Genomic DNA, 24,678 nt, shown 5'->3' with positions numbered 1-24,678 from the left:
GAATATATAGAAAAATTATGGACCAAGTCACTCTCAACAAGACCAGGACGTGAGCTTCAAAAGCCCAGTTTTGGCTAATTGGTTGTGAACTGCTGCATTGTGGGATACTCATGCCAGTATAGTGGTGAAGTATCTTTTGTAGTGTCCGGTGTTATCATACAAGATATTTCACTGGATGTATTATGACATTCGGGTATTTTCCGCAATACTATTTCATGCATACTATGGTTTAGGACATGCTAAAAACACATACTATTCTGGCGTACTAAATAATAATCTATTTCAGTTCTGTACTCTGAATTGGCTCAATAGTATATGCGTAGGTGTGCTTGTGTGTGTTTATGCAGGTTTTCTGACAGCTGTCAGTATATGTGTTTTACAGCAACTTTTGGCCTCTAAATTACTGGTACCTCACTTCAGGAAGTGGAACATGGGGCTTTGTGGAAACAATGCTTACGGGGCAGGTTATGTATAATTTATATAATATTTATATATTTGTCACACAAGACATTTGCATCAGCCACAGAAGCAGGTATTACTGGTTATGGTATTTCAGGTCCTGTCTGACTTCATGGAAATATAACAGGATCAGGTGTTTAGTACAGTGTGCATTTGAAACCTTTGTGTAGAGGAATTAGAGGACACAGTGCAGGACTGTACATGGCTTTTTCATTTTTTAAGAAGAAATTTGGAAAGGTAAGCTTAAACTGTTATACATATTTACTGGTGATATTCTACACTTCAGTTACTAGTCCAGCCTCTTGGCTATCTCAGTTAAGTCAGTAGTAGCACTTAAAAGAAGAAAGCTACTGTACTTAAATCATTTTTATAGGATTTACCTTCAGAAAAGCACTGATGCCTTAGTGTAATGTAGCTCCTAGCAGTGAAACATGCTGCAATTACATGCACTGTGGATTGTGCTATGCAGTAGTTAATGAACATTTGAATAATATTCATATATATTTACCAGCATCCCTGACATCCAGTTAACAGCTCTGGAATTCACATTATTACACATTGACTTTTTATTTTTACAAATATGCGTTTAAAATGTAGTCTTTGAAATGAGTTGAATGAGTTGATGTTTTTTTTAGGTGTTTTGTATTTTGGACCAATATTAAAGCTGTCACCATCATCTGGTCAGCTACACTGGATTGAGCTCCACTGTAACAAATGACATGGGTGGCTCAATAATACAGGAGAGATAATAGCACGCAGTAGCACACATGCACAGTAGCAGCACACTGTCTCTGCTGTGTACCTGCTGTACCTGTATCTGGTCCTCTCTATCACCTGTGTTGAACGGTTTGTCTTTCAGCATTTCAGAGAGAGAGAGGACAGAGAGTTTCATTTTGAATGCCAAGAGAGGCTTTCTTTAAAGAAACTCTTCTTAGGCTGATTCATAAAGAGTTTGATCCATACATAATTTGTACTCCCCACACATTTGTTGTGACTTATTTATGTACAGTGCTGTTCATCTGCAGATTATGCTCACTTTTCTCCGATCCACTTGGTATTGCTGGTGCAGACTTTCTTGGTTATTTGACTATTTTTCTGAACTATGACCATTTCAAACCCCATCACTGGTTAGCTTAAAATACAAACAGACATTTCTAATGGGATAACAATTACTTTGAAATTGATCTTGGAAAAGTAGATTGCCTTCTAGCCATCTCTTATTCTTATATGCTTAGAACAAACAGATACGTTTCATGAGTTGTGTTTCCTCATACTTCAAACCCAGTTCATTTCAACATGACCTTCGGTAACATGGAAAAACACAGAAGTTGGAGAAGGTGTAGGTGTGGCATGTATCATGTATACCGCTGTGTGTATGCCCCTCCGTCTTCTTTCCAGGTGTTTGAAAAGGTGGAGTCAGAGCTGGGCATTCCTGCCCTGCTGGACCCTGAGGATATGGTGTCCATGAAAGTGCCTCATCGGTTAAGCATAATCACTTATATCTCTCAGTACTACAATGTCCTTACCAACAAGTCTGTGGAAGGTGTGTGGAATTATGTACAGTATGTAAACTTGTGCAAACCTTCGCTCAGATGTGTGTGCATGTATTCCCACTGACACGCATGCTTGCATGCACACTTGACTGAAGATGGAAAAACAGAAAGCAAACAAGAAATTCACCTCATTTTGCTGGAAAAGTTGACATCTGTAAAAAAGGAATTGTGTTGCCATGTCAACAGGCTTATTTATAGCTGGCTATTCACATCTGTCTCCTGCAGTCAACCCTTCTTGCTCAGAAAGGTCAGATGGTACAGTCCAAGCCAAACTTGGCACAAAGAGACCTGAGGCTCATGTCAGTGACCAAGTGTTGGAGTCTAAGGTAAAGGTGAAAAAATTTAAGTAATTAACAAATACCACAGGCCCCATAACAGCACTTGTTTTCCACATTACTGTTTTGGTAGAATTATGTCTGCATCCTTTCATTATTAAACATGGTACTCAAAAATGCCATTTGTGATTTTAAGAAAGACACAAGGGACCAATCCAAATGGGACACTCTGAGCAATACCTGTGCGGTCTGCCAGAAGCAGGTCCACCTGGTGCAGAGGCATCTAGTCAATGAAAAACTGTATCACCGCAGCTGCTTCAGGTAACAGAATTCACCGCGCTACACTTATGTGTTCACCACGGTTCAGTTACAGCACTGTATGTGTTCACCACATTTCAGTTCAGCCATTCCGTATTCTGTATTCTGTAGCAGGCAGTGCTCAGTGTCACTGTACTGAAGCTTTTTATCACTATACCGAAGCTTAGCATCACTGTACTGAAGCTTGGTATCACTATGCTGAAGCTTAGTATTACTATACCGAAGCTTGGTATGTTGCCCTGGAAAGTGTACACAGTACAATTAACAGCTCACACACTCAGCCCTGAGATGTTGGCTTTGCTCTCTTGCTGTAACAGGACCTCAGTCACAGGGATACCCTGCTCCTTCACAACTGTGGAGCCATTTTATTTCGCCTATGTGTTTCTCTTTCTCCGGATTCTCTCTTTCTTCTGTTGTCTTTTTCTTTCTCCTCTCTCTCTCACTTTTGGTTTTGCAGGTGTCAGGAGTGCAGCAGTTATAAAGCAGGAAGTGAGGCGGGCACCCTGATATGCAATCACCACTTTTCCAATCACAGCAACTGCCCAGACCTCAGCAGGCCAGGGGAACCGATGATGACGCTAGGGGGCAAAGCCATAAAATCTGAGACTCTGTCTGCTGCAAAGAGCCAGGAGAAGACTCTTCCCCAGGGCGTGGTCCCTGTGGAACCGTTGATCAGTTCTGAATTTGCTGGAGAGGCAGAACTACCAGAGAAAAATGGACAGAGGAATGGTAGCAGAGAGGAAGAGAATGAAGAGAGAGAAGCTAATAAAAGCACAGAGATGGATGATGGAAGGAGGAATGGTGAGGGATGCAAAGAGAGGGTTAGAATCAGGGAAGAGGATGGAGAGAAAGAAATTATTGTAACCAGAAATGAAAAGGATGATGAATTGAAGGAAGGGGTTGAGAGGAGAGAGATGGAGGACAGAGAGGGGGAAAAGGAGGGGCACAGAGGGACTGATGAAAATGAGGAAGTGAAACTCAAGCCGCTCCTTACTCCCAGTCTTAGTGAACACAGCTCAGAGCGGTACCAGCAGGAGGATTTAGAGGCAAAGAAGCAAACAGGAAACTCTTCCAAGAGATGCCATTTTCCTGTACCTGTCCATCATTTAGGAAGCGGGGACCAGCCAGTGCCTGCACCACGGTGGGCCACTGACTCTCCCTCCACCCTGCACCCAGCACCCAGGACCCGCCCCTCAAAAGTAACAGACAGCACCAAAGCCAATGGTGAGTTGGATGAGCAGTGTTTCATTGACTTATATTCCTGGATTCTGTCCTTGTACCCACAAAGTGACCTGCTGATGTCATTACATAATGAACACTGTTTTGGACAAAACAAATGACCCGCTTCTGTTCTGATTTTTGTGCAGGTGTGCCAGGCAATTCAAGTGATCTGAGGAGAGTCTGTCCTGCCCTCCGAGAAAGACTTCTCCCCACAGGGAGGTGAGAATCTTCTGTATGTTTCAGCTGAAAAAAGGAAAATGGATCAGTAAAAATGCAAATGTAGTGTTTCCTTTTGGGTACAGCAGAGCATTCTGGGTATCAGTCTCGTGATGCATGTGTCACAGTCTCTCAAATCAGCTGAAATTATTTTCCTGTTAGGTAATGTATTTTGTTGCTTTTGGAAAAAAATACAAATGAAGATGGGGATAAAACGGGTATTAGATGTAAAAGACAGGAAAATACAGGTCGCATATTGCAGGGAGAAATGGAACTCACTCTTACTTGACTCATACACAATGATTTTAACATTGGTGAAAAAATGTATTCTGATGAATGGCATGTTTATGTGTTTTGGGCTTTTGACCATCTTATGGATAGACTAAAATCTACACACTGCACAGAGTGAAAAGGAGTTTCTTTCATGCCTGTGTTTATTTAAGAGTTTTTACTCTTATGAAGCTAGTGGGAGAGAGAGGGGTCATAATGCCAGATGAACTGGAGTCTGAAGTGGGTTGGAGTCCTGATCTATGTGGTCACTTCTGGCACTACGATCTTTACTCCACTCTAGTGTGTTTCTTTTGCACCTCTGCACCTTGAACTAATGCACTTATTGTACGTCGCTCTGGATAAGAGCGTCTGCTAAATGCCTGTAATGTAATGTAATGTAATGTAACTGTGTTAATATTCCTTTATCCCTTTGTCTGCCTGGCCCAGCCCAGATTTAAACTCCCATCTTCTTTTCTCCAAATATGCATTTGTGTCCTTCTGTCCCTGTCTCAGTTCTGGCCGTCCCAGTGGAACCTATAAACGCAGAGATCCTCCCTGGATGGATCTGGTGGAGCCGGGCCCATGGAGACGACTGCCCCCTGCCCCCCCAGCCTCCCTCCCCCGCTACAGCTCAGTACCCTGCCTCTGGGGCCGTGGCTCCAGGCTGGCCCTCTCTACCAATCCCTTTGAGGCTAAGAATATGGATGAAGAGTCTGTACAGGAAGTGAGCCCAGTTAGGAGTTCAGTAGGACCCAGTGTAACAACCAATCACCCCTGGTATGGGATCTCTCGAGCAGCCAGTGCAACCAGCATAGGTGGACCAGTGGCCAAAACAATTAGCCAATCCCATTTAGCCAGTGCGGGTAGTCCAGCCAATGGAGTTTCCCACCGTGATTCACCTGGCACAAGTAGTCCAGCTGCTAGTAAACTTAGCCAAACTTACAGAGCCAGATCAAGCAGCTGGAGGGCTAAGGGGAGGCCAGCATGTGGGGTTTCACAGCCCTCTCCCACAGGTCAGTGTCTCTGATTCAGAAACATCTGCTGTTCATTTCTGTGGATTGATCCTACTCTTTTCTTTAAAGGGCACATGAGCCCTTAGTAATATGACTGGTTAATTTGCTTTATACCTTCGATAAGATAACGTCCTGCATTCAAATCTGAAACCAATCTGCATTTGGAAAAAAAATAAAGATCACTTTTTTGCAGAATAGAGCACAGTCATCTTTGAACAAGCTAGGTTATAATGCCACTAAGTTGGTTTATCTCAGCTGCTCAGGCTATTCCTATCACGAAACGGCTAACTTTCAGTGAGCTCTGTGATGAATCTTGAGGAAAAACAAAAATGGAGAAGTCAAGGAGGGTCCTTTTGTATTGCCCTGGACCAAATAAAGTGTATTCATTTTCACAAGCTGCCTCTGACGAGCAGGGCTTGAAAACATACTTTTTTCCCTATCCATTCACTCCGAGCAGAAACAGAATTTTAACGTGTCTGTTCTTTTGTTCCACCCACAACATAATGTTCCTGAACTGGTTAGAACAAAAATTTTTAAAACTTAATTTTGTTCCATTTCTCCTACCTCTCAAACATTGAAACCAGCCTAGTATCCTGTTCATAAACATAGGTAAAGTGAGTTATTTTTTGGTTGTGCAGCAGTCCTTCTATGAGCTGCAAGTGGTTTTTGATGCTGTATTAACCACGACTGCCTACATGGAGCACCCTGGTCCTTGCAGCTGCAAAAAAGCAAACTTTATTTTTATAGCATAAATGGACTATTTCCAGATTTGAATCCTGAGTCATACCTTATCTAATGGAAAAAGCTAATTAACCGGAGTCATATTACCACGTGCTCATGTCCCTTAAATGTGTGGGTCTGAGTGGGTGTGTGTGTGTGTGTTCATTAGCGCCTGAAGTATGATTTCTTTTACCCTGTTAATGTAATCTTTCATGAATTTGATTGAAATGAGTATAGATGCTTGTGCATTCTTTTACTCTTGTTCTCTCCCTCCCTCTCTCTCCCTCTCTCCCCCTTCTCTTTCCTCATTACCTGTTTTGAATGTCCAGCCCTCCCTATCCCTCAGTCCTCCTCTCTCTCATCCCCAGCTGCTGTCAGTAGAGAGAGCCTCTTTACTCCCATAGACTGCAGTTCTGCTGAGCACCTCCCTGTTAGCCCGTCTCACCCGCTTCCCCGGAGTGTATCTCTGCCAGCCATCAGTGGGAGCACTTCCTCCATCCCGAGTTACAAACCAGAACTTCCCACTGGTGCCCCTCTACCACCCTCATTGACCAGCATCAGCTCAGTTCCAGAGGACTTACAGAGCATTGGAAGCAATTGGTTTAATGCCACAAATCCTCCACCTTCAGTTCCCCCATCATGTCCCAACTCTCAGATTTCCGGCAGCCTGTCAATCCCCAGTATCTCACCCATTCGCAACTCCCTATCAATCCCAAACCTCTTATCAATGGAGAGCCCTTCCTCAATCCCCAACTGCAAATCAGTATCCAGCCTTTTACCAGCTGGTAGCCCCTCATCAATCTCCAACTCCCTATCAATTTCTGGCCCCATACCAACGGTTAACCCCTCATCAATTCCCTGTGTTGTATCGACTTTTAGCTACTTGTCAAACTCTAGCTCCTTATCAGTCCCCAGCCTCTTATCGACTGCAAGCTCTCCCTCAATACCTAGTTCCCTATCAATTCCTGATTCCCTATCAGACCCCCATGCCTTACCGATCCCAAGCCCCTCATCAATCCTAAGTTCCCTATCAATTTCTGATTCCCTACCAGAATGCAGTTCCTTATCAATACCAAACCCATCATCAATCCCGGATTCCCTATCAGTTCCCAACATTTTATCAATCCCAAGCCCCTCATTAATCTACAGTTCCCTATCAATTCCTGATTCCGTTTCAAACCCCAGTACCTTAACAATCCCAAACCCCTCACCAAACCTCAATTTGCTATCAATTCCTGATTCCCTATCATTCCCCAACATTTTATCAATCCCAAGCCCCTCAATAATCCTGAGTTCCCTATCAATTCCTGATTCCCTATCAGACCCCAGTGCCTTACCAATCCCAAACCCCTCATCAATCCCCAGTTCCCTACCAATTCCTGATTCCCTATCAGACCCCAATGCCTTACCAACTCCAAGCACCTCAACAATCTTCAGTTCCCTATCGATTCCCAATTCCCTACCAGACCCCAGTACCTTACCAATGCCAAGCCCCTTGTCAATCCCTGATTCCTTATCAATTCCTGATTCCCTTTCAGACCCCAGTGGCTTACCAATCTCAAGCCCCTCATCAATTCTCAGTTCCCTATCAATTCCTGATTCCCTACCAGACCCCAGTACCTTACCAATACTAAGCCGCTCATCAATCCCTGAATCCTTATCAATTCCTAATTCCCTACCAGATCCTAGTGCCTTGCCAATCCCAAACGCCTCATCAATCCTCAGTTCAATATCAATTCCTGATTCCGTATCAGATCCCAGTGCATTACCAACTCCAAGCACCTCAACAATCTTCAGTTCCCTATCGATTCCCATTCCTACAGACACCCATACCTTATCAATGCCAAGCCCGTCATATTCCTGTTCCATATATATCCAACCTTTTTCATTCCAAGACCCTACATCAATCCAGTCCCTATCAATTCCTGATTCCCTATCAACCTAATACTTTACCAATTCCAAGCCCCTCATCAATCCTCAGTTCCCTATCAATTCCTGATTCCCTTTCAGACCCCAGTGCCTTACCAATCCCAAGCCCCTCATCAATCCTCAGTTCCCTATCAATTCCTGATTCCCTATCAGACCTTAATACTTACCAATCCAAGCCCCTCATCAATCCTCAGTTCCCTACCAATTGCTGATTCCCTACCAGACCCCAGTGCCTTACCAATCCCAAACTCCTCAACAATCCTCAGTTCCCTATCAATTCCTGATGCCCTACCAAACCCCAGTGCTTTATCAATCCCAAACCCCTCAGCAATCCTCAGTTCCCTACCAATTCCTGATTCCCTTTCAGACCCCAGTGCCTTACCAATCCCAAGCCCCTCAACAATCCTCAGTTCCCTACCAATTCCTGATTCCCTTTCAGACCCCAGTGCCTTACCAATCCTAAGCCCCTCATCAATCCTCAGTTCCCTACCAATTGCTGATTCCCTACCAGACCCCAGTGCCTTACCAATCCCAAACTCCTCAACAATCCTCAGTTCCCTATCAATTCCTGATGCCCTACCAAACCCCAGTGCTTTATCGATCCCAAACCCCTCATCAATCCTCAGTTCCCTACCAATTCCTGATTCCCTTTCAGATCCTAATGCCTTACCAATCCTAAACCCCTCATCAATCCTCAGTTCCCTATCAATTCTTGATTCCCTATCAGACACCACTACCTTACCAATCCCCAGCCCCTCGTCAATGCTCAGTTCCCTAACAATTCTTGATTCCCTTTCAGACCCATGCCTTACCAACTCCAGCACCTCAACAATCTCAGTTCCCTATCGATTCCCAATTCTACAGACCCCAGTACCTTACCAATGCCAAGCCCCTTGTCAATCCTGAGTTCCCTATCAATTCTGATTCCCTTTCAGACCCCAGTGCTTACCAATCTCAAGCCCCTCATCAATCTCAGTTCCCTATCAATTCCTGATTCCCTACCAGACCCCAGTACCTTACCAATACAAGCACTCATCAATCCCTGATCCTTATCAATTCCTAATTCCCTACCAGATCCTAGTGCCTTGCCAATCCCAAACGCCTCATCAATCCTCAGTTCAATATCAATTCCTGATTCCGTATCAGATCCCAGTGCATTACCAATCCCAAGCCCCTCAACAATCCTAAGTTCCCTATCAATTCCTGATTCCTTATCAGACACCACTACCTTACCAATCCCCAGCCCCTTTTCAGTTTTCAATTCTATATCAATTCCTGATTCTCTACCAGACCCCAGTACCTTATCAATGCCAAGCCCGTCATCAATCCCTGATTCCCTATCATTCCCCAACATTTTATCAATTCCAAGCCCCTCATCAATCCTCAGTTCCCTATCAATTCCTGATTCCCTATCAGACCTTAATACTTTACCAATCCCAAGCCCCTCATCAATCCTCAGTTCCCTATCAATTCCTGATTCCCTATCAGACCTTAATACTTTACCAATCCCAAGCCCCTCATCAATCCTCAGTTCCCTACCAATTGCTGATTCCCTACCAGACCCCAGTGCCTTACCAATCCCAAACTCCTCAACAATCCTCAGTTCCCTATCAATTCCTGATGCCCTACCAAACCCCAGTGCTTTATCAATCCCAAACCCCTCAGCAATCCTCAGTTCCCTACCAATTCCTGATTCCCTTTCAGACCCCAGTGCCTTACCAATCCCAAGCCCCTCAACAATCCTCAGTTCCCTATCAATTTCTGATTCCCTTTCAGACCCCAGTGCCTTACCAATCCCAAGCCCCTCATCAATCCTCAGTTCCCTACCAATTCCTGATTCCCTTTCAGACCCCAGTGCCTTACCAATCCCAAGCCCCTCAACAATCCTCAGTTCCCTATCAATTCCTGATTCCCTTTCAGACCCCAGTGACTTACCAATCCTAAGCCCCTCATCAATCCTCAGTTCCCGACCAATTCCTGATTCCCTTTCAGATCCTAATGCCTTACCAATCCCCAGCCCCTCATCAATGCTCAGTTCCCTAACAATTCTTGATTCCCTTTCAGACCTCAGTGCCTTACCAATCCCAAGCCCCTCATCAATCCTCAGTTCCCTACCAATTCCTGATTCCCTACCAGACCCCAGTGCCTTATCAATCCCAAGCTCCTCAACAATCCTCAGTTCCCTATCAATTCCTGATGTCCTACCAGACCCCAGTGCTTTACCAATCCCAAACCCCTCAACAATCCTCAATTCCCTATCAATTCCTGATTCCCTATCAGACCCCAGTGCCATACCAATCCCAAACTCCTCAACAATCCTCAGTTCTCTAACAATTCCTGATGCCCTACCAAACCCCAGTGCTTTACCAATCCCAAACCCCTCAACAACCCTCAATTCCCTATCAATTCCTGATTCCCTACCAGACCCCAGTGCCTTACCAATCCCAAGCCCCTCATCAATCCCTGATTCCCTATCAGTCCCCAACATTTTATCAATCCCAAACCCCTCACCAATCCTCAGTTCCCTATCAATTCCTGATTCCCTACCAAACCCCAGTGCTTTACCAATCCCAAACCCCTCATCAATCCTCAGTTCCCTATCAATTCCTGATTCTCTACCAGACCCCAATGCCTTACCAATCTCAAGCCCCTCAACAATCCCTGATTCCTTATCAATTTCTGATTCCCTACCAGACCCTAGTGCTTTACCAATCCCAAGCTCCTCATCAAGCCTCAGTTCAATATCAGTTCCTGATTCCGTATCAGACCCCAGTGCCTTATCAATCCCAAGCCCCTCAACAATCCTCAGTTCCCTACCAATTTCTGATTCCCTTTCAGACCCCAGTGCCTTATCAATCCCAAGCTCCTCAACAATCCCCAGTTCCCTATCAATTCCTGATTCCCTACCAGACCCCAGTGCCTTACCAATCCCAAACCCCTCAACAATCCTCAGTTCCCTATCAATTCCTGATCCCCTATCAGACCCCAGTACCTTACCAGTACTAAGCCCCTCATCAATCCCTGATTCCTTATCAATTTCTGATTTCCTACCAGACCCTAGTGCCTTACCAATCCCAAGCCCCTCATCAATCCTCAGTTCACTATCAATTCCTGATTCTCAACTAGACCCCAGTACCTTGCCAGTCCCAAGCCCCACATCAATCCTCAATTTCATTTCATTTCCTGATTCTCAGTCAGATCTCAGTACCCTACCAGTCCTAGGCCCTTCATCAGTACCTGATTCCCTGTCAGTCCCCAAATTTTTATCAAACCCGTCAGTCCCTGATGCCCCATCAGACACTGGAATTTCATCAAACCCAAGCCCCTCATCAATCCTCAGATCCCTGTCAATTCCTGATTCTCTATCAAACCCCAGTACCTTACAAGTCCAAAGCCCCTCATCAATTCCTGATTTCCTACCAGTCGCCAACATTTTACCAATCCTAAACCAATCATCTATCTCTGATTCCCCATCAGTCTTTGATGCCATACCAGACCCTGGAATTTTTTCAACCCCCAGCTCCTCATCAATCCTCAACTACCAAACAATTCCTGATTCCCCAGTGGACCCAACCTTTTTATCAAACCCCAGCCCATCATCAATCCCTGGTTCCCTTTCAGTTCCTGATTCCCCGTCTGTCCCTGATGCCCCATCAGACCCTGGCATTTCATCAATACCAAATGCCTCATCAATCCCCAGTTCCTTATCAATTCCTGATTCCCTGTCAGGCCCAAGCCTCTCATCAATCCCCATTTCCCTATCTATACCCAGCTCCCCGTCTGTTCCCATTTTCCCATCAATCCCCAATGCCCTCTCCAAACCAGGTGCTTCCACTTCAGTGCTGCCCCACTCTCTATGTAAGGTAGGCATAAATGATGACTTAAATGTAAAACCTAACTGTTTTTGTTTTTGTTAACTAAAATGGTGGTGAAAAGCTCACTGTAATGTGGTATATTTGAATGTCATCATGATTATTATGGTGGAATGAATGCTGAGTCTTGTTGTATGGTAATGAATTGTGGGTATGAGTACCTGTTTTATATTCACGCTGATCTGCTTTTCCTTTTCCTGTTAGAGGGCTTGTATGGAGAAGCCTCCCCCTTCCTACACCCCCAAACCCAAGGCCCCTGGAGGCCCCCACCCCACCCAGCCTTCAGTCTCAATACACGGCTTTCCCAATATCAAGAAGAAGAAGGTGTGTGTGTGTGTGTGTGTGTGTGGAAGGGGGAGGGCAGAGTTCACCATATTGATTCATTAAATCATGATATAGCACCATGTTCCATCAGTGCCATCATTCATCAGTATTATAATTTGATCAGTGATCAATAATTTACAAGAATAGAGACTATGTTTGACAGATGCATTCAGCTCACTTGGTCCGAGTGGAGGATATCCAGGTAGAGATGAGGGAGCTGGAGCGCCATCTCAACCTGCTGGAGCTTAGAGGAGTGGAACTGGAGAGGAATTTGAGAGGCTGCCAGAGTGGTGAGTTTATTTTTCCTTTATTTTGCCAGGTGTCCCACTAGCAGCTGCTGCATCTATAGCAGGGATGTTTTACATCTATTTTAATACTACCTCAAATAGTTGCCAGTAATAGCTTTAAGAATCAATAATGGTTTTGCGTTTCTTAAAATGCCACACATTCCATTTACTCCAATTTCTTTAACGATGATGATGACGTTGCATGTGGATTACATTATAATAATCCAGAAACTGTGACTGAAATGTCTGAAGCCCAATTGTGGGTATGAGTATCTGCTATGGATCAGTACTGATCTGCTTCCTCTTCTCCAGTTAGAGGTCCTGTATGGATAAAGTGCATTTTTCTGTGTAAGACTGTGAGGAAACTGCCTGGCTTAAAACCAGAAAATCTCTACCAGTGTGTAGCTATGGTGTGGCAAAGCTGAAGAGAACAGGTGCTTCAGGTGTTTATGCTGGAAGAGTGAGCTCTTAGTAGGCTGTGTTTTTCAGGAGAGCAGGAGGAGACCCTGCTTGTGGACTGGTTCACTCTCATTCACCAGAAGCATGTGATGGTGCGCCGGGAGGCCATGCTGGTCTACACGTGAGTGACCCACCAGTGTCCTTATCGCTTACAGCTCCGTACTCAAGAACTGGCTGTAAGGATGGACTGCTAAAATGGTGTTTGCAATCTGGTGATGACACTATGAATCTGACTCAAAAGAAGATGTATCCTTCATTCTGGTTTACAGTACCTCTGCTGTTGCCTGTTTCCTCAAAAGTTGAAAATGATTCCAAAGGGGATGTGCACGTGTGTGTAATTGAATCACATGTGCAGTATTATATGCATATAAAGCTGGGTGTTTTTGCATGTGAGGGTGCATATGTGTTTGTTTATATGAACATGCAGCATTCCAGTGCATAAGAACAGGTGCATTTTTACAGGGAGAAGCAGCAGAATCTGGAGAAGAGGCAAGCAAATGTGGAGTATGACCTCAGGTGTCTTCTCAACAAACCAGGTCAGTTAGATCTACCATGACCTGCACAAAGCTCTCTGCCTCAGGGCCAAGATCATCTGTACAATGGCTGCTAGCGTTACAGTATGTAATCAGAGAGTTTCACCACTGCAGCAGTCCTACACTACTTCCTTGCTTATTAATAAGCAATAATGATGTGTTATGACCTCTGAACTCTCTCTTGCTCAGAGAGGGAGTGGATTAATGATGATTGGATCAGAGAGCAGCAGCTGATGGCAGAGTTGGTCAAAATTATTGAAGAGAGGGACCACATCGTCAACAGGATGGACCAGGACAAGCAAAGGTAATGAACCATCAATCAAGCAAAGCCATAGCTAGACCACCCGCATTTATGAGTTGTCTGTCAATAAGCTGGAATTGGTCAGATTTCATAAGGAGAGAGTAGACAAAGCTGATGATGACAGTACACATATGGAGATTCTCATTTTATCAAGTTCTTCTGCAACAGGTAATTCCGAAAATGTGGTGATTGTTCCCGTTCTTCATTGTTGTCATTGGTTCTGGACCATCGTCTTCTGTAAATGTGGATGTCAATGGAGTGTTAAGAGAGGGAAACAGAGAAATGGGAATCTGATAGTTTTTGCTAATATTGGTTTTGTGTGTCTTAGGCATGTGGCGGAAGATAAGCTGCTTGCAGCCATGATCGAGAGAAGGTAAGGAGAGACTCTTGTCCCTGTCAGTCACTCTTTCTCTCTGTCTACCTTCCTTTTTATTCTTTACCATTCTTAGGAAATGAGAGAGTCACACACTCAAGTTACTTCTTGCTGTGTTTAATTGGCCAGTATTTCAGCAAAACATGCCTAGGTGACCCTGATGAAGGCATCTTTTACCAAAACGTTGGTCAATTAATCGCAGCAAGTAGGAACTTCAGTGTTCGACTCTGGTTTCTTAATATTTACGCCCCTCTAGTCTGCACTTCTCTAACTTTTGGGTGTGCTCCATTTTGTCTATATCCTTTACCATTTTACTCATCTGTATCTCCCCCTGTAACACTCTTCCCCCTACCTACACCCCCAAACCCAAGTCCCCTGAGGTCTGCCACCCCACCTGGCTACTAGCTCCAGGCCCCGGCTTTCCTCTCATTAAGAGGAAGTGTGTGTGTGTGTGTGTATATGTGTGTACGCATATGTACGTGTGCGTCTATAATGTTCATCAGTCAGCCTACAAAAGTGAATTCCTCACAGAGGGTCTCTCTTCTTGAATTTTTCTTTAATCTTTCTTTACCTCCATACGCTGCTGTGGTCTTGACATGTTCCTCTTTCCCATCGTTAACCCCCTTGTTTCAGACCATTTCTTTGTTTCTGTACAGAGTCCCATAAGGAGTCTGGCAACACATAGAGGAAGAGGGCAGTGAACATCAAAGCACTGAAGATGTTGAGCCAAAAGGTTGAGGGTGGCAAAAGTAAGAGCCGTCATGCAAGCAAAAGCTGAGGGGACGGTGGTTAGTGTAAGAGCCTAGTTTGATCCAGAGTTTGAACTTTTGAGCTGCGGTTGAGCAATGAGGGTACCCCCTCTGACTGCACCCCCCTCGCTGTGTGACACTGGCCAATTATGCAATGTCCCTTGTGACTCCTAGCCACAGTTGGCTCTGGCCTGATCTGGAGCAGATCAGTAATGAACTGTAATGCACCAAGACTCCAATAAATGCATGTCTCCGGAAAAAAAGGGAGCTAAAGCTGAAGATCACTAACAGAAACACTCCGGTGAAACAAACACAGAACTCAGGGACGTTTCATTTACCTGCACTCAGATGCACACTTAATGGTTCAACCTCATTTTTCCTCAGGTACAAATGTTTTTTTTTTATTTTTATTTTAGCTTTACATGCAATTGTGCCTCTCTTTTACTTCGCAATTAGGACTACCATGAAGAGCTTCTAAACATAGAGTAAGACAAATGTTATTAATGTAAGTATTTAAAGCTTAGGTGCATTAACTGTCTTAACTACTGCTTGTATTTTTTCCATAGATTGCGTTGTTGCCCCTCTCGTTGTGTTAGTGTTAATCAGTTTAACCTTCAGGGTCCAAGTTGAACTATGCGGTTGTTCCCTGCACTTGGACCGGTACTTCTCTCTAGGGGTTTTGTCATACTTATACTTATACTTATACACTTTGTTGTACGTCGCTCTGGATAAGAGCATCTGCCAAATGCCTGTAATGTAATGTAATGTAATGTAAAGCACCTAAATATGCTCTAATATTGGTCATAGGCCTATACTGTGAGGTGTGAGCTGTGTTAAATCATCGTGTGAGATGTGGTGGTGGTCATAGACATGTTGGTATGAACATACTCACTCTTTAACATGGTTGTAATAATGAATACCTAGGACCAGTCAGCATCTGACCACTTGGCCTTTGTGTACATATACATGCATGTACATTTATTTGGAAATGTGAATCAATGGGCGCCGTGGTGAGAAGGACCTGGGTTCAAATCCCAGCATGGGCCTTTCTGTGTGGAGTTTGTATGTTCTCCGCTTGTCCGCATGGGTTTCCTCCGGGTACTCCGGTTTCCTCCCACAGCCCAAAGACGTGCAGGTAGGCTAATTGGAGACTCTGAATTGCCCATAGGTATGAGAGTGTGAGTGAGTGGTGAGTGAATGGTGTGTGTGCCTGGCGATAGATTGGCAACGTGTCCAGGGTGTATCCCTGCCTCTCGCCCAATGGACACCGGGATAGGCTACAGCACCCCCTGTGACCCTGACCAGGAATAAGCGGGTATAGATAATGGATGGATTGATGGATGGATGTGAATCAACGATGCAGAATCTTAACACTTTTCTTCAACGCTGGGCTTTTTAAATATTTTTGTTTGAGTGGAAACTAAGAAGAAAGAATAAGCCTTCTAGTAATTTTTTTAAAAGCACTCAGTGTTAAATACATGTAAGTTATGGAAGATCTATAGACAAATTCAAAACTCATGCTTGAAAAAAAAATTGCAGTACCACAAAGAACGATCTCCAGACCCGATTCCAGCCAAACAAACCCAAAAACATCTTTAACTGATGCATATCAGTGGGTACTCCAGTAAAAATAAAACACTAAGAATATACCACAACACTTGGAACATAGTAAGGATAACCCTATCATTTTTATATTATTTTGTATATACATCATTGTATTTTAAAATGCTGTCTATTTGCTTCACTGTACCCTGCCTGTCTTTAAAATTAAATATATTAAATGGAAAAATACAAATGTATGTTTTATTTATTTATCTTTTTAAAGATCTGTAATTATTTATGATTAGATTCTTTGATTATTTGGTTTTGTGTGCATTCTATCCATTCACCCGACAGTATATCACACACCTAGGGGTGTTCAGTTCCTTCTGCTGAAGTGATGGCTACTGCTCGCTACAAACTGGAGATAAATAAATAAATAAATATGTATTTCTTAAACATTGTATTGCGTCGCAAGTCTGCTTTTGCCATTCAGTTTCACACACTTTTAATTAACCAACTGTGGCCCGGAGTACAGAGCGACGACCGGATTAACCTCCGGTCCCGGAAGTAGATGTGTCATTGACGGAAGCAAAATAGTGGGACAGAGCGCATGGTGCAATACAGAATGTCTGCTTCAATTTAACGATATTTTTCCTTCGCTGCGAATTAGAACTATCTGGAATATCATTTACAATTTAAAAGAGAAACCAAGACAGAGGGAAAATGTCGGACAATGAGGATAAGTAAGTTATTTACCAGCCACTTAAGTCCTAATGACGCGAAGTCCGGAGCATAGTTATTAGCGGTAGGAGAGAGGTAGCTATATTTGCCTCAAACTCAAAGCCACACATTAGTTGCTCAACCGCGGCATTTACCCGACTTGACAGCTTAATTTACTCAGCCAGTACTACTAACGGATCTAGCTAGTGGTATCTGCTGGATGCAAGCTACTTTCAAGTTACTCAGTCGGTTTTACGCATTGGAGAATTCGCTAGCTCTATTTTGTTCGCTACCTAGATAACTGCTACGTTAATCTAACAACAGCTGTTTTCCTCCGTTACCATGGCGGAAATTTCAGCTTGGTCCAGCATGATTTTAAGTTGGTCCAGCTGGTTTGGAGATGGTCACACTTGCAATAAGACTGTTGAGAATAGCTACCATGTTGGCAAGACCTTGTTCAGCAGGTGAGCGAGCTTGGTGCAGAAAACGAGACCATCACAAAATTTCAGGTGGAAGCTGGTTCCAGCTATATTCCATTTTAAGCTGATTCTATCTTGAATTTCCACCAGGGTACGCGTATCACGAAAAGGTCTGTGTATTGTTGGCTAACCGCTGTCCTTCAAACAAACATCTGACTATTTTATGGCACAAGTGGACTTAGTCTACTTGCTTACAACCGATAAAAATGTATATATTCAGCTCGGGGTTGTCTCTCCCTGTTTTTGGCATGGTTACATAACGTTAGTTACGTTAAATTCGTTGTTACTCATGTTATTCTGAAGTGTGATTCGCTACATTTAACGATCACAAGTGATCAGCGACATGAAACGATATCATCGCTGGTGACGTCGGCAGTGATGTTTTCCTTGCTGTGACTCCCTCAGTTTCGATGACGGAGATTTCGACGATGTTGAAGAAGATGAAGGACTGGATGACTTGGAAAACGTGGAAGACGTGAGTTCTTTCATAAGAGTTGTTTTCTGTCTATATCCTCCCCTGCATTCTGCTCGTTTGTAGCTCTCTCGTTTCTCGATCCTGCCGCCTGTACTCTTTTACTCTTCCTTCATGTCCCCTTCTCTATTTCTCATTGCCCCCTTCTTAGGAAGACCAGGAGAATGTGCAGATCCTGCCGGCAGGGGAAGGACAGCAGCCCAACCAGAAGAGAATCACCACCCCCTACATGACCAAATACGAGAGAGCCAGGGTCCTGGGGACCCGCGCTCTGCAAATAGCGTGAGTACAGCCTCCTGTGTGTATCTAGTAGTTATGGGCACTTGTTAAGGGGTGTGTAACCAGCTTTCAGTTTTAATCAACTGCCATTAGTGCCTACTTTACCCAGATATTTTGAGTGTTCACCTGCAAGACCTGGAGACGGAGTGTAGCACAGTGGGTAAGGAACTGGGCTTGTAACTGAAAGATCGCTTGTTCAACTCCCGGGTAGGACACTGCCATTGTACCCTTGAGCAAGGTACTTAACCGGAATTGCTTCAGTATATATCCAGCTGTATAAATGGATACAATGTAAAATGCTATGTAAAAAAAGTTGTGTAAGTCGCTCTGGATAAGAGCATCTGCTAAATGCCTGTAATGTAATGCAACAGATGATTAAATATACATGTAAATTATAAGCGTTAAGAAGACTACCTTTAAATCATAGTAGTGGAGGGTTGAGTTATGACAGAGTTTTCATGAGTGGAAGCACAGTTTCTGAATAATCACTATTTGTCTTTGCTGCAGAATGTGTGCCCCAGTTATGGTGGAGTTGGAAGGAGAGACGGACCCTCTGCAAATTGCCATGAAGGAACTCAAGTTAGTAACGCATTTTTCCTTCATTTATCTGATTTACAGCGAGGGTCATGTGACTTGGACCCAGCTGTCATAACTGCTGCTGATTGATGCAGGTTTAGCATGCTCTCAGGTCCAACAGAGCTGTGCGTCCATGTCGCCATGCTGCTCCTGTGTGTGTGTGTGTGTGTGTATGTGACCGTGTCATCACTGATTTTGCAGGAGCAGAAAGATCCCCATCATCATCAGAAGGTACCTGCCAGACGGGAGTTATGAGGACTGGGGCTGTGACGAGCTCATTATCACTGACTGAACAAGTCCCTCCTGAACTGGACCGCCACAGAAACAGAAGCCTGCCACAGATGACATCAAGCTGAACCATAATCAAACCGCTGTACTGGATGTCTAACTGGAGAGACCTGGCTGTCTAACTCAAATGCTCATATCCGTGTAACAAACCACTGAAGAATAGTCCCATTTATACACATAGGCAGAGAGTTGGATGTCAGTACTGCGGTCTTCTCTAGTGCATGACACCTGTGTCAGGCAGTCCTTTTGTAGAGCATTTAGTTGTTATTACAGGAACTGTCCACAAGAGGGTCTTGTAATCCTGGGAAGAAAATATACCCTGCACCTCAATGAACTAAATTTAATGTGCACACCAGGACTGTTTAGTTTATGAGCAGGTTTGAAATACTGTGCTAGTTTGACTCTTTTGTTGTTGTGTTCATTTGATTGAGCATTTTTATAAGATACATTTTTGTTTTTATTTTAATTCAATCCTAAAATTGAGGCTGATGTTTTCTCATGAAAACATCTAAGGCCCTTTTTTATGCACATTTAAAATTTACCAGGTCTATACACTGTACATTTTTCATAACTCAGAATCACTTTTAAAATTGGTTCAAAACCATATGTGTATAAACCATAATGTGTTCGATAATGAAAAATAAACAGCTTTGGGCATTCCTAAAAATAATATTTTTGCATGGTACATCTGATCTGCCTCCCTTGTCCATTTATACATAGTTATTGTTTTCTATTGTCAGTTTTGCTCACACAACATTGGTGTTTTCTACTAATGGCACCTTCCCCCTGTCTGTGTCTCTATTAGATGACTAGGGTAAAGGGCAATAACCTGTTGGCCTGTGCAGGGGACTGTGCTTGTGTACATCTGGCAAAGAATCCCCATAATCTCTGACCCAATGAGCTTTCATCACTAAATCCTGGCCCCATTCCAGTCTAACAGGGATCCCTGCTTATTATAATAAGCTTTGTTTTAAACTGTAATTTCATCATAACAATGCCATTCCCTCAGGAATATCAGACCTTGTAGTCTATTAAATTAGTGGATGATCAGATGGTTCATTTTTGGAAATGTAGATGGGGAATTTAGCCAGAACACCGGTACATAGCTCTACCGTGCCACCCCAGTACCTTGTGATTGTTAAAGTTTCTAAAACAAGGACCTCAGATTATCATCTCACCAAAGGACATACCTTAGTGTTCAATATGTAAGTAGTGAGCTTATGAGTGCACTTATTGAACAAATATGCAAGTCCTGCCAGTGCTAATGTTCTTTTATCTCAATAACCTGAGAATTTGTGACAGTGAAGAATGTCGCCCATTGAAAATTCACCATGCATAACATGTTATTGTAATGGGAAAATTATAAGGCAACTGATTTTTTTAAATGTTGTGCCTCTTGACGATGTACAAATTGATTAAATTTTATATAATACATGGTATATACAGTATATTAACCATCAGGATAAAACACAAGTCACAAGCCTTATTTAGATGTCCCTGGCTTAGGATATATTCAGTACATTGAAACTCTTTGTAGTTTCTAATCATGCTGAAGCCAGAATTGGTATTTAATCTGCTGAGAATCGCAATGCAAACCCTGAAGAATTACAGATATGCCCTCTAGACATAAATGTAGCGTACTTTTTGTGGTATCTCTGTGTTTGCATAATTTGAATAAAACTATCTATTAAAGGTTAAAATACTGACTCACGCTGATGCATACGTCGTGATTCCAGACCGAAGGAATGTGACTGCGTTTTCCCCCGTTCTTCAGCTCCCAATATTCCATACACGCCTGTTTGCACTGGAGGCCGCCGCTAGCGGTTCGGGCTCCGCCCCTTCTGACGCGCCAATCCATTTTTTTAAGAAAAAAAAAATCATGTAATATTCTATTGTGGGCATTTTGTATGTACTTAGGTAAATATGAACAGTAATATATAGTATGAAAAGGTGTTTAAATGTTTGCAATTAAGTATTTTATATTTGGAAATTTCTAAATTTGTTCACTCTACAACGTTACAAAGCCCAAGGACCATCATTTCTTATTGAACCCAGTGGAGTACTGAATATCAAAGAATTGTTTAAGAACCATTGGACGGAAATTATATGCCGTCAATATATACACTACAGTTGCCTCTTTAACCATTAGGTGTCAGTGCTCGTTTTTCTGGTACGCCATTTTCTCTGAAGCAGATAAGACTGATTAATAGAGACATACACAACAAACCACTTTGCAGTTTTAAGTAAGCTTTATGACGCGAAAATCGATGATGGCATCTCCAGCCCCGACTCATTAGAATGGTGATCTAGCTCCAAACAATTGTTGAGCTATTGGGGCAGAACGTTTCCCAAAGGATAAGTTTGGTTTAAAAGCCTATCGAGCGGACATCACGCATCAAACATCAGTCCATGGATCCATCTCCTTGTTCTTTCATTAGGCCTAAGGTAAGTTAACAGTGTTAGATTAATATGATGTAACAATGTGATTGTCGTAATTTTAAAGATTCAATTGAAGTTGCAAGTATCTTGACAAGCAGGTCCATTATGTAAAAAGGTAGCAACTCTGGCCTGAGCGCTGAAGGCAAAATCGTGCCCCCCAGACGCCGGTCGAATGGTCAAGTTTTGAGTTTTATTTGATCTGGGTGTCTTTGACTTCTGTTGACTTGTTCAATCAAAACCAAGAACCATGTAGGCTAACTTGAAAACCAGCTCGTCAACACAACACTGCTTTGGGTGGCACTGGCTAACGTTAGATGTAGATGACCATATTTTGTCTACTTATCTAGAATAAGTCGGTGTATGTCACGTCAATTTATCAGCTGCCTAGCTGATTAGCTATAGGCCTACACCCTTAATGTTAGACTACGGTTCTCCGCAGGCTTTATAAATGTTTACGGATGGCTGTTTATTACGGAATAAAGACATACCTCAACTTGGAAAATGAATTGAACGTCTGGATCATTATAACAGAGTTTTCCATTTTTTCCCTCTGGCTTGAACAAGACTCAGTCTTGTGTCAATCCGACATCTGAAGTGTAGGCCCAATAACCCGGCAATATGATTTTTTTAAAAGTAGGCTAAATTAAGTTTTTCACAACTTCTCTAAATATATTGAGATATATCTGCTCCAATAATCGACAGCAACATATTTATGAATAATCAGGGAACGCTGTGCTCGTGTTAGTGAGCGTGAGGGCATACGCGCTAATATTGGTTCATTGTATTCATTCATAGTAGTGGATTACGTGGTTACACCGTATTTTTCAGGACGGTTGTCATACCGTAATGTTATGCAATGAGCTGAGTGACATGAAACGTGCCAGGGGGAGGGAATAATTTCCGTCAAGCTTAGGGATGTTGGGCAGAGTCAAATTGGTGCCAATGAGATGATGGTAGCCCCAGCCAGTATAAACGTCACCAGAAGTCATTGTTTCTTTTAGTTCCTTAATTTATGAAGGTCATATCAGACACCAACATTAAATGTTTTATTCCAAACTCTGTGCACTCTTCCTCTTAGACACGTTGTCAAAGTCACATGTCACATGTTGTCAAACAGTTGAAATATAATCTCACACATGCACAGCTATTACTGCTACACCGTAAAGAGCTATGATGTAGAGTCTCCTCCCTGTCTTTCCTTTCGTGAAAGGGTGATCATGCACGCTAGACCGTGTGCACTGCGTGGTATCTCTCGTAGACACATCTCGCACCTCTCATACTCGCAGGCACACTAACAAAGGCAACCCATTGTGTATTGGGAGGAAGTGGGTTCCATTCCATGACAACAGGGGAGCCCTGCCCAAAGCCATGTACAGAGAGAGAGAGAGGGAGAAAGAGCAAGCGAGGCACTTCCCTAATTAAGCAGGCTTTTGTGCAGGTGACACTGATACCCAGGCCGATGGTGTTTTCGGGCCCTGTTGCATTCCTGCCTGGGACAGAGTAAGAGGAAGGAAGACTGGTGGTGGGGTGGGGGGGTTGTGCATCATGGCCTAGTTGGCACTTGAAAAAGTGGAAATATTTCTACCTTTCATAATCTGTGGTATGCAGGTACTGCTGGCACAGCCACACTACAGGTAAGGTGATACACGCGCACACGCACAAACACACCTGTGCTCATGAAGCAGGGATACTGTAGAGGAATGCCAAAAGCACATCTATGGCTCATCAGAATAAATGGCTAAGGCCAGGACATGAAACGGAAACTAAATAACTGGATTGCAAAAATCTGTAGGTTTTTTTTTAGTAAACTGAAGGGTGTGGCCCACCTACGCGCTGTTCTACCTGCCGTTATCCCACCCACACGGAGAGGGGGAAGGACAGGCTCATTTCTGTTTCCTCCTCTTCCCCACTCTCCCAGTCTGCCCTTTGTCCTCTCTCAAAGTGAGTATGTCACACAACTCATCTGCTCCATCCATCTCCCGCCCTCTGCACATCCATATTTCCCCTTGCCCCCCCACCCCCCCCTTCTCTCTCCACAGTTTCGGAATGTCTTAATCCCATTAGAGCCTAAATCTAATGAGAGAGGGGGGGGGGACTGCAGTGTGTATGAAAGTCCCTTTGTATCCCTACAAAGCTACAGGCCAGTGCAATTTTGAGTATGGCTCTCTCTCCCTCCCTCCCTCTCTCTCTCTCTCTCTCTCTCTCTCTCTCTCTCTCTCTCTCTCTCTCTCTCTCTCTCTCTATGCCCCCATCCCTCCTCGTCATTCCAAAGCTCAATGGTGCTCTTTGTCTGACCAAGTATCACACAGCCGATTAAAGAGGGAATTAGGAGGTGGCTTAACCCACCACACGCGCGCATGCGCAAACGTACATGCACATGCACGCAAGTACATGTACATGTACAAGTACACACACACACACACACACAGAACGCATGCACATTATAACACACATGTATACCTGGGTGCTCTTGGGATTTTTAGATCGGGTGGTTTGTTGCTGTACTCGGCCTGTAACGGTCTGCTGAATTAAACTGGTCCAAGGACAGCTATGGCCTGCAGTGTCCTAACACTGGTCCTGGCTCTTTACATTGTGTATTAATGCATCATAATATGTGTTCCATATGCAATATATTTTGTGTTTAAATCGAGCAACATTGTATTTGCCTATGCACCTGTCCACAACATGTCGAAATGGTGTCGAAGTCAGAGGATATTTCTGTCCTCATCACCTCTTCACTACCTCCCAAAGGAATAGTTTGGTTAATCTTCATCACTCCCTGAAGAGGATGGTTTAATCTGTATCACTCCCAGATGAGTACCAGAACCCCCCCCCCCGAAAGCTTCCGCACTCTGTACTGTGTATTTGAGGCACACTGCAGTGTGCAGGATGTAATGCTAAAAGATGGCCCTTGTATGATGGATACAGGTCAAGATGGCCCTTGTGTGATGGATACAGTTACGAAGAGCTCAGTAGTGGGTCCACACCTCATGACTTGCCGATCACTGTGT

The 24,678-nt window shown here is 43.6% G+C and overlaps 3 protein-coding genes across 4 annotated transcripts in view; all 3 read left to right on the top strand.

Annotated features, from left to right (window-relative positions):
• The first annotated feature begins 1,529 nt into the window (after positions 1–1,529).
• Positions 1,530–14,127, top strand: LOC135244079 (MICAL-like protein 1). Its single transcript, XM_064316277.1, has 11 exons — positions 1,530–2,055; positions 2,421–2,608; positions 3,063–3,829; positions 3,973–4,045; positions 4,826–5,036; positions 12,051–12,170; positions 12,334–12,460; positions 12,947–13,037; positions 13,379–13,452; positions 13,639–13,753; positions 14,079–14,127. The coding sequence occupies exons 1-11, from the start codon at positions 1,756–1,758 to the stop codon at positions 14,125–14,127; spliced, it is 2,115 nt and encodes a 704-aa protein (XP_064172347.1). The 5' UTR covers positions 1,530–1,755.
• A 2,846-nt stretch (positions 14,128–16,973) lies between these two features.
• Positions 16,974–19,898, top strand: LOC135243475 (DNA-directed RNA polymerases I, II, and III subunit RPABC2). 2 transcript variants are annotated; one of them, XM_064315348.1, is made up of 5 exons: positions 16,974–17,157; positions 18,019–18,088; positions 18,237–18,367; positions 18,872–18,943; positions 19,142–19,898. In XM_064315348.1, exons 1-5 carry the CDS (start codon positions 17,138–17,140, stop codon positions 19,230–19,232), a joined length of 384 nt encoding a protein of 127 aa, XP_064171418.1. In that variant the 5' UTR covers positions 16,974–17,137; the 3' UTR covers positions 19,233–19,898. The 2 variants fall into 2 exon arrangements, with proteins under 2 accessions (XP_064171418.1, XP_064171417.1); XM_064315347.1 differs by lacking the exon at positions 16,974–17,157 and adding an exon at positions 17,462–17,598.
• Positions 19,899–21,355: 1,457 nt separating this feature from the next.
• The window catches only part of kdelr3 (KDEL endoplasmic reticulum protein retention receptor 3), a 61,914-nt gene continuing 58,591 nt past the window's right edge, over positions 21,356–24,678 (top strand). The window contains exon 1 of the mRNA XM_064314219.1: positions 21,356–21,673. The gene's annotated coding sequence lies outside the window, so the exon portion shown is untranslated. The remainder of the gene's footprint in view (positions 21,674–24,678) is intronic.

Source organism: Anguilla rostrata, chromosome 17 (genome assembly GCF_018555375.3).
Source record: "Anguilla rostrata isolate EN2019 chromosome 17, ASM1855537v3, whole genome shotgun sequence".
NCBI classification, from domain to species: Eukaryota; Metazoa; Chordata; class Actinopteri; order Anguilliformes; family Anguillidae; genus Anguilla; species Anguilla rostrata.
This window is presented reverse-complemented; position numbering and strand designations above follow the sequence as displayed.

Coding starts and splice junctions, on each gene's coding strand:
- LOC135244079 (XM_064316277.1), top strand. CDS start 1,756: ATGACCTTCGGTAACATGGAAAAACACAGAAGTTGGAGAAGGTGTAGG. Junction 3,830..3,972: donor AGACAGCACCAAAGCCAATG/GTGAGTTGGATG, acceptor ATTTTTGTGCAG/GTGTGCCAGGCAATTCAAGT. Junction 13,038..13,378: donor GAGGCCATGCTGGTCTACAC/GTGAGTGACCCA, acceptor GCATTTTTACAG/GGAGAAGCAGCAGAATCTGG.
- LOC135243475 (XM_064315347.1), top strand. CDS start 17,477: ATGGCGGAAATTTCAGCTTGGTCCAGCATGATTTTAAGTTGGTCCAGC. Junction 17,599..18,018: donor GGCAAGACCTTGTTCAGCAG/GTGAGCGAGCTT, acceptor TGACTCCCTCAG/TTTCGATGACGGAGATTTCG. Junction 18,944..19,141: donor ATTGCCATGAAGGAACTCAA/GTTAGTAACGCA, acceptor CTGATTTTGCAG/GAGCAGAAAGATCCCCATCA.